This window comes from Oryx dammah, unplaced genomic scaffold (assembly GCF_014754425.2).
Source record: "Oryx dammah isolate SB20612 unplaced genomic scaffold, SCBI_Odam_1.1 HiC_scaffold_13, whole genome shotgun sequence".
In the NCBI taxonomy this organism is placed as follows: domain Eukaryota; kingdom Metazoa; phylum Chordata; class Mammalia; order Artiodactyla; family Bovidae; genus Oryx; species Oryx dammah.
This window is the reverse complement of record NW_024070197.1, coordinates 14,676,415-14,689,674: the sequence shown is the minus strand read 5'-3', so window position 1 is coordinate 14,689,674 and position 13,260 is coordinate 14,676,415. Positions and strand designations below refer to the sequence as shown.

At 45.1% G+C, this 13,260-nt stretch overlaps 1 protein-coding gene across 1 annotated transcript in view; it reads left to right on the top strand.

The window, feature by feature from the left end:
- Nucleotides 1–304: 304 nt before the first annotated feature.
- The window catches only part of LOC120873272 (cytochrome P450 2B4-like), a 13,948-nt gene continuing 992 nt past the window's right edge, over nucleotides 305–13,260 (top strand). The window contains 9 exon segments of the mRNA XM_040254085.1: nucleotides 305–477; nucleotides 3,342–3,499; nucleotides 3,589–3,731; nucleotides 4,366–4,541; nucleotides 5,003–5,029; nucleotides 5,031–5,180; nucleotides 6,586–6,728; nucleotides 8,437–8,635; nucleotides 9,614–9,743. Coding sequence (XP_040110019.1) covers nucleotides 313–477; nucleotides 3,342–3,499; nucleotides 3,589–3,731; nucleotides 4,366–4,541; nucleotides 5,003–5,029; nucleotides 5,031–5,180; nucleotides 6,586–6,728; nucleotides 8,437–8,635; nucleotides 9,614–9,743 — 1,291 coding nt within the window. The 5' untranslated portion in view covers nucleotides 305–312.

Here is a 13,260-nt window from a genome sequence, read left to right as displayed (position 1 = left end):
CAGCCTCCACAAGTTCCTTCAGCTGGCACCACCCCTCTTCCATGGGGGACGTGCTCTCTGTTCAATGGCATCGCCCACCAAGACAACTCCAGCCCATCAGAGGCCCTTGGGGAGCTGGCTTGGGGTCTGCTGAGATGATAAAACTTCGTGGCCTCTGCAACCCCTGCAAACTTTGGGCTCTCTGTTGTCTTTGGAGAGTTAGCAGGAGTTCTGCCAAGACAGGATCCTGGCACAACCTCCACACCCATCAAAACAAAGAACAGAGACACCTAAACTTTTAGAGGAATGTCAGACGGAAGGCAGGCATGGACCATGGCTCTCTCTGCCATCCTGCTGCTCATTCTCTTCATTGGCCTCCTGCTCCTCTGGGGCTGCCCTGCCTCCCGGGGCTGCCTCCCCACTGGACCTTGGCCTCTGCCCTTCCCAGGAAACATTTTGCAAATGAACCCCAAGGATTTACTCAAGTCATTGCAGGCGGTGAGATGGAAGGGGCACCAGGGGGTGGAAAGCAAGAGGTGGGGTGAATGGGAAACAGCTCCCAGTTAGCAAGGGAGCTGGGGGAGGCAGGTCAACTTTGGATGGGATTCCCCAGACTCCCTTGGGAGCTGTCTTCTTCCAGCCATGATCTGGCCCTAGATATGGGATAGAGAAGCTACCAGAATTCCTATGAGAAGGAGTGGAGGATGGGTTGAGTGAAGAGAGAAGTACCTTTTTTAAAAAAATTAAAATAGTTTATTGGAGCATAGTTGATTTACACTCTTGTGTTAGTCTCAGATGTACAGAGAAGTGATTCAGCTAAACATATACATATATTCACTCTTTTCAAATTCTTTGCCCATATAGGTTATTACAGAATATTGAGTAGAGTTCCCTGCTGTATAGAGGTCCTTGTTGATTATCTGTTTTATATTAATATATAGATGGGTGTGTATGTTAATCCCAAACTCCTAATTTACCCTGTCCCGCCTCCCTGCCTTATATCTTCTACTCAGTAACCATAACGTTGTTTTCTACATCTGTGACTTTGTTTCTGTTTTGGAAATAAGTTCATTTGTATCATTTTAAAAAACTGTATTCCACATATTGACAACATCGTAAGATACTTGTTCTCTTTCTTACTTCACTTCGTTTGATAATCTGGGTCCATCCATGTTGCTGCGAATGGCATTATTTTGTTCTTTTTTATGGCTAAGTAATATTTCACTGTATACATACACCATATCTTCTTACCCAAGCCTCTGTCAATGGACAAGTACATTGCTTCTGTTTCTTCCTTATTGCGAACAGTGCTGCAATCAACATTAGGGTGCAAGAGTCTTTTATTTAAAAAAAAATACTTTTAACACAGTTCCCCGTACAGTTTAATAACAAGTGCCAAATGGGTTTTCAAAAAGTAGTCATAGTAAGGATAGATAATGATCATTAGCACTTTGGAAGGTGCAGTGAAAGTGTTGCTCCTTAAGGCCTTCTTTTTTTAAATAAATTTTTTTTTATTTTTGGTCGCGCTGAGTCTTGAGGCTGCTTGTGGGCTCTCTTTAGTTGCAGAGAGCAGGGGCTCCTCTCTAGCTGAGGTGTGTGGGCTCCGCGTTGTGGGGGCTTCTCTTGTTGAGGGGAACGGGCTCTGGGCATGTGGACTTCAGTGGTTATGGTGCATGGACTTGGCTGCTCTGTAGCTTGTGGGATCCTCTCAGTCCAGGGATCAAACCCGTGTCCCCTGCAGTGGCAGGAGGATTCTTATCCACTGTACCACAGGGAAGTCCTGTCTTATTTCTCTAATCACTGTATGTTGGAGTCTAGTTGATTTAGAATGCTTTGTTAGTCTCTGCTGGCTAGCAAAGTGAATCAATTATTCATGCAGATATATCCACTCTTTTTATGGGCTTCCCTAATGGCTCAGACAGTAAAGAATCTGCCTGCAATGTGGGAGACCCAGGTTCAATCCCTGGGTTGAGAGATTCCCCTGGAGAAGGGAATGGCAATCCACTCCAATATTCTTGCCTGGAAAATCCCAGAGACAGAGGAGCCTGGTGGGCTACAGTCCATGGGATCACAAATAGTTGGACATGACTCAGTGACTAACACACGAACACTCTAAGATTCTTTTCTCATATAAGTCACTGTAGAGTATTGAGTAGAGTTCCCTGTGCTGTACAGTAAATTTTTATTAGTTATCTATTTTATGTATATTAATGTACATGTGTTAATCCCAGTCTCCCAAGTAATCCCTCCCTTCTTTTATCCTTGGTTACCTTAAGTTTGTTTTTTTGTATTTGTGACAATTTCTGTTTCACAATTTTAATTACTTTTTTACGGGAGTATAGTTGATTTCTAACGGCGTGTTGGTTTCTGGTGCAGCAAAGTGAGTCAGACACACACACACACACACATATATATCCACTCCATCCCCATGTAGGTCATTACAGAGAACTGAGCAGACTTCTCTGTGTTATGCAGTAAGTTCTTATCAGTTACCTATTTTGTATATTAGCCTGAGTATATGTCAAACCAGTCTCCCAAGTTACCCTTCCCCACTTTCCTCCTAGGTAAATAAGTTTGTTTTCTACATCTGTGACTCAATTACTGTTTCTAGATAGGCTTTCTGGTACCATTTTTTTAGATTCCACGTACATGAGACACCACATATTTGCCTTTTCCATCTGCCTTCCTTCACTCGGTTTGCCAGTCCCACGTCCATCTGTGTCAGTGCAAACGGCGTCACTTCATTCTCTTTCATGCTGGGTGATTGTCCATTGGATATATGGGCCATACCTTTTTATCCACTCCTCTATCGATGGACATTTAGCTTGCTTCCACGTCCTGGCTTTTGTAAATAGTGCTGCGATGAACACTGGGGTGCATGTGTCTTTTTGAATTATGGTTTTCTCCAGACATATGCCTAGGAGTGGGATGGCTGGGTCATACGGAAACTCTATTTTTAGTATTTTTGAGGAACATCCATTCTATTCTCTATGGTGGCTGCCCCATAGGGGCTATACCAGCAGTGTAGGAGGGTTTCCTCTGGAGAGAGAGATTCTGACAGAATTGAGACTTTGAGCTGTGGTCCTGTGTGCGTTGAGGAGAGATTCTATAGCTTGGATGTGGGGAGTCTCTGTAATTCTTAAAAGCAAAGCTGGGAGGGCTCTTGGAAAAGCCAAGAGAGGAGGATGCTGGGGGTCAGGTGATATATGTGAGGCTTGGAGGAGACCACAGAGTTCCAGCCTCTGCTCTTCCCTGATGGGGCTGCAGCCTGCAGGGTAGGCTAGCTGGGAGGTGTGATGCAGGGGTGAGGTGGAGATCCTTCTCCTGAGTCAGAGAGTGAGACCTGGACTCTGCCCCCACAGCTGCGAGAGAAATACGGGGATGTCTTTACTGTCTACCTGGGGTCTCGGCCCGCTGTCATCCTGTGAGGGTTCGAGGCGATGAGGGAGGTCCTGGTGGATCAGGCTGTGGCGTTCTCTGGCCGAGGGCACGTTGCCGTCACTGACCCTGTTTTCCAGGGAACAGGTGGGGGGGGGGACGAGGGTGAGGATTAGGGAGAGGGGGAGGGACTATCCCATGTGCCTTCAAAACCTTTCTTCCACGCCCCACCATCGGGTGTGGGTTTGCCAGTGGAATATCTTGGAAGGTTCTACAGCAATTCTCTGTGACCGCCATGAAGGACTTTGGGGTGGGGAAGTGGAGTATTGAGGAACGAATCAAGGAGGGGGCTCAGTGTCTGGTGGAGGAGCTGGGTGAGCGTGGGCTGGGTGGAGGTGGGGGTGAGATGGGGTGAGAGAGAGAGGGAGAGAGAGATGCAGAGACAGGTTCAGGAATAGAGAGAAGGGATAGACAGGAATAGACAGAAAAACAGAAGATGGTAGAGAGAGAGACAAAGTGAGACCAGCAGAGGCAGAGAGAGAAACAGGCAGAGAAAGCAGCCAGAAGCACAAGAGACCAGAGGCAGAGAGAAAACAAGAGACAGAGAGATGCTGAGGCCACTGAATTGAATGAGTGAGTCCGGGAGCAGAAGCTGCAAGAAAAAGCCGTACAAAGATAAAGGTAGAGAGATACAGAGTCAGAGGAACATGGAATGCCAGTGAGGTCAAGGAGAAAGGCCATGAGGGTAGATGGGGAGTTGGAGAGAGAACAGAGAAGAAGGGGTGAGTCTGAAATAAAGAGTCAAAGGTAAGACCAGAGAAAGTCAGCCCAAGACAGAGAGCAAGAAAAACTACAAGAGACACAGATGTGGACATTCCTAGAGAGAAAAGGGGAGACAGAGAGGGACAATGAAAGCAAAGAAGAAAAGAGGAAAACCCTCAAACAAGCTAGGCTGGCACCAGTCAGGTCAGTCTCCTAGAAGGACACTGCAGGGGACTCCCATGACAGACCTCTCCTCCTCGGGGGCCTACCTGGACCCCCACTTCCTCTTTCACTCCATCACTGCGAACATCATCTCCTCCATTGTCTTCGACGCGCACTTTAATTACCAGGACCCTCAATTTTTACAGCTGCTACACTTAATGAATGAGGGCTCTGTCACTGCCAGCTCCGTCTATAGCCAGGTGAGGCTAAAGATTCCACGGTGGGCCAGGAATCAAGGCGGGCAGACCCTGGGAAGAGGTCAGATGATTTCTGTCCTGATCACCAGAGGCAGAAGGCATCGAGAGATCAGTTTTATGTGCGCACTCCAAGCCCTGACCCCTCCCAGGTGAAGCCATCCGTCAGTCTGGGTGTCAGAATCAGGCCTTGGACAAGGATGGCCTTTGAGAGAAGAAACCTCAGCAGATGAGACAGTGACTGGGGCTGGATGCAGAGGTCCACGCAGCACTGTGTGTATGTGTGTGTGAGTGTCAGTGTATGTGTGTGAGTATGTGTGTGTGAGTGTGCTCAGGTGGGAGCCACACCCTCCAAGTCTTCAGGGTAAATAATAGCCTTTGGATGTTGCTATATGTGCAGCTCAGAACATCAGCACTCACAGAACCAGTCCAGCGAGTATAATGGGGCCTTGTCTGCCACCCTGTAGGAGTTTGAAATCTCCCCGGGCGTCTTGAAAACACTTTCCTGGCACACGCATGTGCTTGTACAGCATGATTCAAGAGGTGAAAGACTTTATCACTGAGAACATGGAGAGGCACCAGAAGATGCTGGATCCCAGTGGCCCTAAGGACTTCAAGGATTCCTTCCTGCTTCAGATGGACAAGGCAAGACCTGGCCCAGATGGCTTTGGGGATGGGAAATGGAGTGATGGAAACTGTACTGACATTGAACTAATATCTTTGGATGTGATTACATGTTTTTTAAATGTTGAAATATTTCCCTAAGGATTAGAAGAAAGCCAAGATCCACAGTCCCCCACCATTTTTTCCTATGCCTCCCCAAGCCTTCCTCCCAGCAGCCTTTGAAGAGCTGCTAATTAAGCAGTTAACATGTGTCCAGTAAGCTTTCTCTGAGACACAGCTCCCTTCTTCCCCAATTCCGACAGTCAAGTCTGTTCTGATTGGTCAGGCTCCTCGTATATTCAGATGATAGAGACCAATGTCTGTTCTGATTGGTTGGGCTCCTCCTATATTCAGATGATAGACACCAATGTCTGTTCTGATTGGTCGGGCATGTGCCATGTGCTGTGCTGTGTTTAGTGGCTCAGTCGTGTCCAACCCTTTGTGACTCCATGGACTGCAGCCCACCAGGCTCTCTGTCCATGGGGCTTCTCCAGGCAAGAACACTGGAGTGGGTTGCCATGCCCTCCTCCAGCGGGAATCTTCCCAACCCAGGCCTCCAGCCTCGCAGGCAGATTCTCTATCAGCTGAGCCACCAGGGAAGCCCAAGAATACTGGAGTGGGAGCCTATCCCTTCTCCAGGGGATCTTCCCTACCCAGGAACCCAAGGGGGCTCTCCTGCATTGCAGGCAGATTCTTTACCAGCTGAGCTACCAGGGAAGCTTGGCAAGTGCCGTACCAGTTGTTAAATGTCTTCATTCGCATCCCTGGAATGTCAGCTGCAAGGGCCAAACAGGAGTGCAACGACACCCAAAGACAGGAGAACAACAACACAAGAACAACAATGTCAGCAATTTAAACTCTACATTCACTGGGCTGGAAAGTAAAAGTGTTAGTCGTTCAGTTGTGTCCAACTCTTTGTGATCCCATGGACGGTAGCCTGCCAGGCTCCTCAGATTGGAAGTCTCCAGGCAAGAATACTGGAGTGCGTCGCCATTTCCTTCTCCAGAGGATCTTCCTGACCCAGGGGTCAAACCCGGGTCTCCTGCATTGCAGGCAGATTTTTTACCATCTGAGCTACTAGGGAAGCCCATTGAGCTTATTATACATTATATCATGACAATACACATGATGAACTAAGCACATAGAATTTTTATTTCTTGCACAAAGATACACAGTTAGTACATGGTAGGACCTAAGTTTGAAATCCAGAGCTTTGGCTCCAGAGCTCACCCTCTTAGTATCTTATTTGCCTTGGCTAGAGAAAAACAGATCAGGAAAAAGAATGATGGGCACAGAGGAACATGGTGCTGGTAGAGAAGGAAGAAGACCCTAAAAAGTGAAATCTTTGCAAGGCGAGACCTTAGGAAGCGCCCATCACTGTCTCTAGGAGCGCTCAGATCCTGAGAGTGAGTTTCACCAGAAAAATCTCCGTAACACGGTGCTCTCACTGCTCATTGCTGGCACAGAGACCTCCAGCGCCACTCTCAGCTATGGGTTTCTACTCCTTCTTAAAAATCCCGATGTCTTCAGGTGAGCTGGGCTTATGGGAGGTGGGGATGATGGAGGGGTGTGTGTCCCTGAGGCCGTACGGGAAGGTGGTTGTCTGATGGGCTAAGACAGATAACTTTTGTCCTGAGTAGTCTGAAAAATAAAAAATCACATCTATTGGGACTTATAATAAAAGCACAAAGCATTTGAAGTGGATTTTGCCAGTCTACGAAAGTACATGGTTTTTGAGTTTGACAAAAAAATTTGACTTTTTGAAGTATATTGCCCATTTCAGTTCAGTTAAGTTCAGTCGCTCAGTCGTGTCCAACCCCATCAATTGCAGCATGCCAGGCCTCTCTGTTCATCACCATCTTCCCAGAGTTCAGTGAGACTCGCGTCCATCGAGTCAGTGATGCCATCTAGCCATCTCATCCTCTGTCGTCCCCTTCTCCTCCTGCCCACAATCCCTCCCAGCATCAAAGTCTTTTCCAATGAGTCAACTCTTCGCATGAGGTGGCCAAAGTACTGGAGTTTCAGCTTTAGCACCATTCCCTCCAAAGAAATCCCAGGGCTGATCACCTTCAGAATGGACTGGTTGGATCTCCTTGCAGTCCAAGGGACTCTCAAGAGTCTTCTCCAACACCACAGTTCAAAAGCATCAATTCTTCAGTGCTCAGCTTTCTTCACAGTCCAACTGTCACATCCATACATGACCACTGGAAAAACCATAGCCTTGACTAGATGGAGCTTTGTTGGCAAAGTAATGTCTCTGCTTTTGAATATGCTATCTAGGTTGGTCATAACTTTCCTTCCAAGGAGTAAGCATCTTTTAATTTCATGGCTGCAGTCACCATCTGCAGTGATGTTGGAGCCCCCCAAAATAAAGTCTGATAGTGTTTTCACTGTTTCTCCACCTATTTCCCATGGAGTGATGGGACTGGATGCCATGATCTTCGTTTTCTGAATGTTGAGCTTTAAGCCAATTTTTCACTCTCCACTTTCACTTTCATCAAGAGGCTTTTTAGTTCCTCTTCACTTTCTGCCATAAGGGTGGTGTTATTTGCATATCTGAGGTTATTGATATTTCTGCCGGCAATCTTGATTCCAGCTTGTGCTTCTTCCAGCCCAGCGTTTCTCATGATGTACTCTGCATATAAGTTAAATAAGCAGGGTGACAATATACAGCCTTGATGTACTCCTTTTCCTATCTGGAACCAGTCTGTTCCAGTCTGTAAATTGCCCATTTACTAGTCTGTAAATTGCCCATTTACAACTAATTTAAGAGCCCCTCCATTCAAGTTAATGGTCTGCAGATCAGACTTGGAGATGCTCTCACCTGGTCAGACATGTTATTTCACGAGAATGAATTTAAGGCCAGAGTGGGGAATGACATATATAAAATTACATAGCATGTGAGTGGGACAAAAAGAGATGACACCAGTTTTACCTGCAACTCATTTTTAGCTGAAAAGAAAAAAAAAAAACACATCCTGAAGTGTTGAATGAATTTCCACCCACCCATCTTTATCCAAGTCATCCTCATGTTGTAACTAGAGTGGAAACACCACACAAGACTTCACTCAAAGAAGCTTCTAACTTCCTTTTTGATGCTTTCATTAAGAAGGAATGGTAGCCTAACATCTTTAGTAAAGAATTTACAAGATCCTCCCATCAGGCTGCAGGTCCTTTTTGGGTCACTTGGTTGAGTCCACTGGTATGGATATTTATTGACATAACTTCCTCCCACCCTAACCATTCTCAGAGGAAGTCCAGGCACAAGCCGACAGAGTAATGGTGCACCCCGTCTCCCAGCACCGGAAGAGCGGGTAAATATGCCTTATACAGATGCCGTCATCTGTGAGATTCGGAGACCCAGTGTCTCTGTCCCATTTGGTCTACCCCACTCTGCCATCAGGGACACTCACTTCCGGGGATATTATCTCCCAAAGGTGAGACCAGAAGGGCCAGAGAATATTGGTTGGAAGGTGCTGGCCACCTCCAGTCTTGTGGTTCATGTCTGGTTCGTGACTATAAGAAGAATTCTTATTTCCAGATTTTTGTGGGAGGGAGGGAGATTTTAGAAAGAGAAAAGTCCTCTCCCTTTTGTTCTTTTTTTTTTTACCTTTACAAGATGTAAAGGTAAAAAAAGGACCTGTTTGCTGAAAAAAGTACCATGTACTTATTGAAACTTGTTATACAGTTGACTGGTTTTATAATCTGTGTTCTAATCTCTCCTTTATATGAACCCATATGTTTATATATACCTATATGCACAATGATTGGTCCCCACTGCATCTGTTACTGTGCAATTTATGTGCCCAGCATTCATGTCAACTTCCCCTCTGGTCTTTATGTCCATACCAATACAATTTGCAATTTGTGTGTGTGGCTTTCATTTTGAAATATAACCATACTCTGTAGATATGTCTTTCAGGTCAATGCCTATGTTCTAACTCTTATCTTCATCCTAGATTATGTTGCTGAGTATTGGTGTTTCTAGGTGTTTCATCCAGTTATCTAGGTGATCAGGTGCATCTAGATACACCTGATATTTGTGTATCAAGTTGATATAATGTATTAATTTGCCCAATGAACAGTATCAAATTGCCCAGTGAACAGCACCCACCCGATTATATTCAGGCCCCAGTCCTGGAGTCAGCTTCTTATAGGGCTCTGTTGAGTCAGATGTGAACCTTTCAGTGGACAGATCATAAAGAAGACCCGGGGTCTTGGGGCTGAGGAATCAGGGTGGTTGGTGAGGATACCTGGAGGGATGGGACACTATTGACCAAATAGGGCAGAATTGTTTCAACATTCCTGCCAGCAACTGTAGAGCCACACAGTAGGTGAAGCTCCTCATCTGCTGAGGATTCAGCCACTCTTTGTTGGTGGCCATTTGGGCCCATTTGTCTTTGACGTCCTCTTAGGGCATTACTGTGTACTCCATCCTGAGTTCTGCCCTCCACGACCCACGCCACTTTGAGAAGCCAGATGCCTTCTACCCTGGCCGCTTCCTGGATGCGCAGGGCAAGTTCAAGAAGCCACAAGTCTTCATTCATTCTCCATAAGGAAGTCATGCTCTTTCTCCCCCGTGGGAATGTCTGCTCACTCCCACTCTGTATGTGACTCTCTCTCTTGATCCAATTCCAAACCCTGTGTGAACAGTTTGGGAAAAGATGAGGAGTCTAAAGGGAAGAGAAAGCAAGACATCTTCAGAGATAAGAATAGTGTGAGGGGGAAGGATAGGGATGAGGTAGGATGGGGAAGGAAGACGGAGACTCAGTCAGTGATGGAGATAAAGTGAGAGGGAGAGAAACATACTTGCACACAGAGAACAGACAAACCAAGGATCCAGTACTGAGCACCTGCCATGTGGCAAGAATGGGGAAAGGCGTTTACAACTTTCCTTTCAAAATTAAATAACGACATTTCTCTCATTTTCATACAAAAAATGAGGTATGAAGTAAAGGTGAAAATTGTCCGTAATTCACCACTAAACCTGACCTGTTAGCACTACAGAGGATGTCCTTTACTGGTTCTGTTAATATTTGCTCACACACAAAGGTAGGTGGTGGGTAGGTAAACAGATAATAGGTAGGTGACTTAATTAAAAGTAACAAGAAAGGAAGGGAACAGAAAGGAAGAAAAAGAAAGAAAGCTCCTTAATTTGTTTCTTGTTAGCTGATTTCATATTTAAAAATACATGCAAGACTAGAGTGAGATATATGAGATACTTAAGGCACAGAAATGTGAGGAATATTCAGTCCTAGGTTAACCCTGATTCAATATGCATTCCTAGGGTTATTCTGTGTTCATCACTTATGAAATAATTCAGTTTTAGCCACTGACTTGAAATTCATCATATTTGAAGTGGTTATCCTCCTCAGGTCTATTTCTGTTTTGGGGTTCTTTTTTTTTGGTAATAATCCATATTCACACTGATTTTCCAATCTGTCTTTTTCAGCTATATAATATTCTTTGAATTATTAATATTATACTTGTACATATATTTTAGTGTTTTCTAGGGGACATTACTCTTCCTTTTTTTTTTGTAACACATTTTATTTTTCTTGAGTGTATTTTAGAATTATTTTGTCAAAGTCCCAAAATATCCCACTGGGATGCTACTAGGATTAATCTAAATTTGTATTTTGATGCTGATGCTTTGCCAAATCTCCATTTTTGATAGTAATGGTTTAGTCGCTAAGTCATGTCTGACTCTGGTGACCCTATGGACTGTAGCCTGCAAGGCTCCTCTGTCCATGGGATTCTTCTGGCAGGAAGACTAGAGTGGATTGCCATGTCATTCTCCAGATCTTCCCGACCCAGGACCCAGGGATCTAACAGGTGTCTCATGTTTCCTGCATTGGCAGACGGATTCTTTACCATGAGCACCACCTGAAGCCCATTTTTGATATGTCCTAAGCAGCAGCAGCAGCATAAAAGATAGTGTGTTCATTTAGTCCTTGTACCACTGGTGGCATCTTGAACTTTTCTAAAACTAGGTTTTGCATATTTTTTGCTAAATTTATTCCTAAGAAACACGAGAGAAGATTGTGGCTATTTTTTGTAGGACCTCTTCGTCAGCTCAGCTGTGGGCTGCTGTAACAAAGTGCCATAAACTGGGTGGCTTAAACAAAAGAAATTTATTTTCTCACAGTTCTGGAAGCCACAAGTCTGCGATCAGGGAGCCAGCATGGTCAGGTTCTGGTGAGGTCTCTTCCTGGTTTGCACACGGCTGCTATCTTGCTGTGGACTCGCTTGCAGCCTGGGGACCGTGGTCTCACTTCTTCTAAGAACGCTCTCCTCTCAGGGAGACCCCACCCTAATGAACTAATTTAAACCTAATTACCTCCCAGATCCCTTGTTAAAATACCGTGGTGGGCATCAGGACTGCAACATATAAATTTTGGGAGCACAGGCTTCAGTCCAGAGCACTCTTCTAAAGGCATTTCAAATTGTCTTACTAAGTATATCAGAAATCCACTCATCTTTTGGGGTGTGTATTTCTGTTATAATTGAACAAATTCCCTATATTACTTTTATACCTAACAATGTTTCATTTTATTCTCTTGGATTTTCCTAATAACTGATGTTAGCAGCTATAAATGATGATATTTTGACTTAATTGTTTCTTATGTTAAGGTCACATGTCATGTTTTCCCTAATATCAAGGACTAGCACTTCTGGAATCATGTGAAGCAATAGCACTGATAGTGAGCAATCTTGTCCAAGTCCTAACTTTAAGGAGAATATTTTTATTTTTTCTATGAAGCTGAGTGCTGGCTATTGCCTATTCCAGATATTTTATGGCTAGTCTACCATATATTTTTCTCAACTGTAAATCAAACTTAGGAAATTTTTTTTCCTCCATATTTTACAGTAAATTCTTTTTAAAATTTTAACCAAGATATTACACTGAGTATTCTCAATAACCTTTTCAGCTCTTGTCAAGAGGATCAAATTGTCTTCCTCCTTTGATTGCTTAAAAAATAGTCACTGTCTCAGTGTTGAATCATTCTCCCTGGAAAATCCCATGGACAGAGGACCATGGGGTTGTGAAGAGTTGGACACAGCTTAGCAACTAACCATCACCACAATAGAATCAGAAGCAAAACAAGCGAGGCTGGCTGGGTGGGCAGGTTACTTGCTCAAGGCCTGGTAGGAAGTCATGTTCTGTGGAGGTCAGGGTGGGGCTAGGCTGTAATAAATAATCTGAACATCTCAAGAACTTAAAATTAAAAGGTTATTATTTTCCTGCTGATACAACATGCCCATCCCTGACCATAACAGTCATGTAGAAATGGGAGCTAATGGGGACTCTTTCCTGACATATGAAGAAACAGGGGAAAATGCATGGCATGCATAAGTTTAGACCTCATTTCACCAGATAAAGGAAATCCCATCCAAGTTCAATGTGGCAGAGTTTATGCACCAAGAGATGTACGGGGAATACTTAATGAACGAACAGTAATGAACTTTGCCACACACACAAGGCAGCTCTCTGGGCTCCTTTCCTTCCCACGAGACTGCGGGTCAACAAGATGCAGATGAAACTCTTGCTCAACCCAGGAACATGCTGGTCCTTCTCTTGGTTACTCCAGTGGACACAGCCTGTGCTGAAGTCGGTCGAGGATATTCAGGGCTCCACCTACATGGTGGACCCATTGGTGATAGTTGACCCCGTGTGGCAGGACGATGTGAGGAGTGGTCATGAGAGTCAGAAAAATGGGTGCAAAGGCGGACAGGGTGTTATTTAAAGTCTCTATCAATCATGATGTGGGCATGACTAGACAGTACCTCCATGGGCTGGGGTGTGGGGATTGGGTCTGGGAGGCTGACTCTGTTGCCTGCTGATGGTGAGCAGGATCAGGGGGCTGGGAGTAGGGTCAAAGTGACCAGAAGAGTGTGGACACTCAGAAGCTTAGAGCAAGGACTGTGTATCCACTGAGCAGAAGTAGGTCAGTATTTGATCAGCCAAGTTCCTGCCTACCCCAGGGTAGGCCAGAGGTTTCAGCTCCCCTCTACCCCTCTGGGAAGGTCCTCTGGAGGAGGAAATGGCAACCCACTCCAG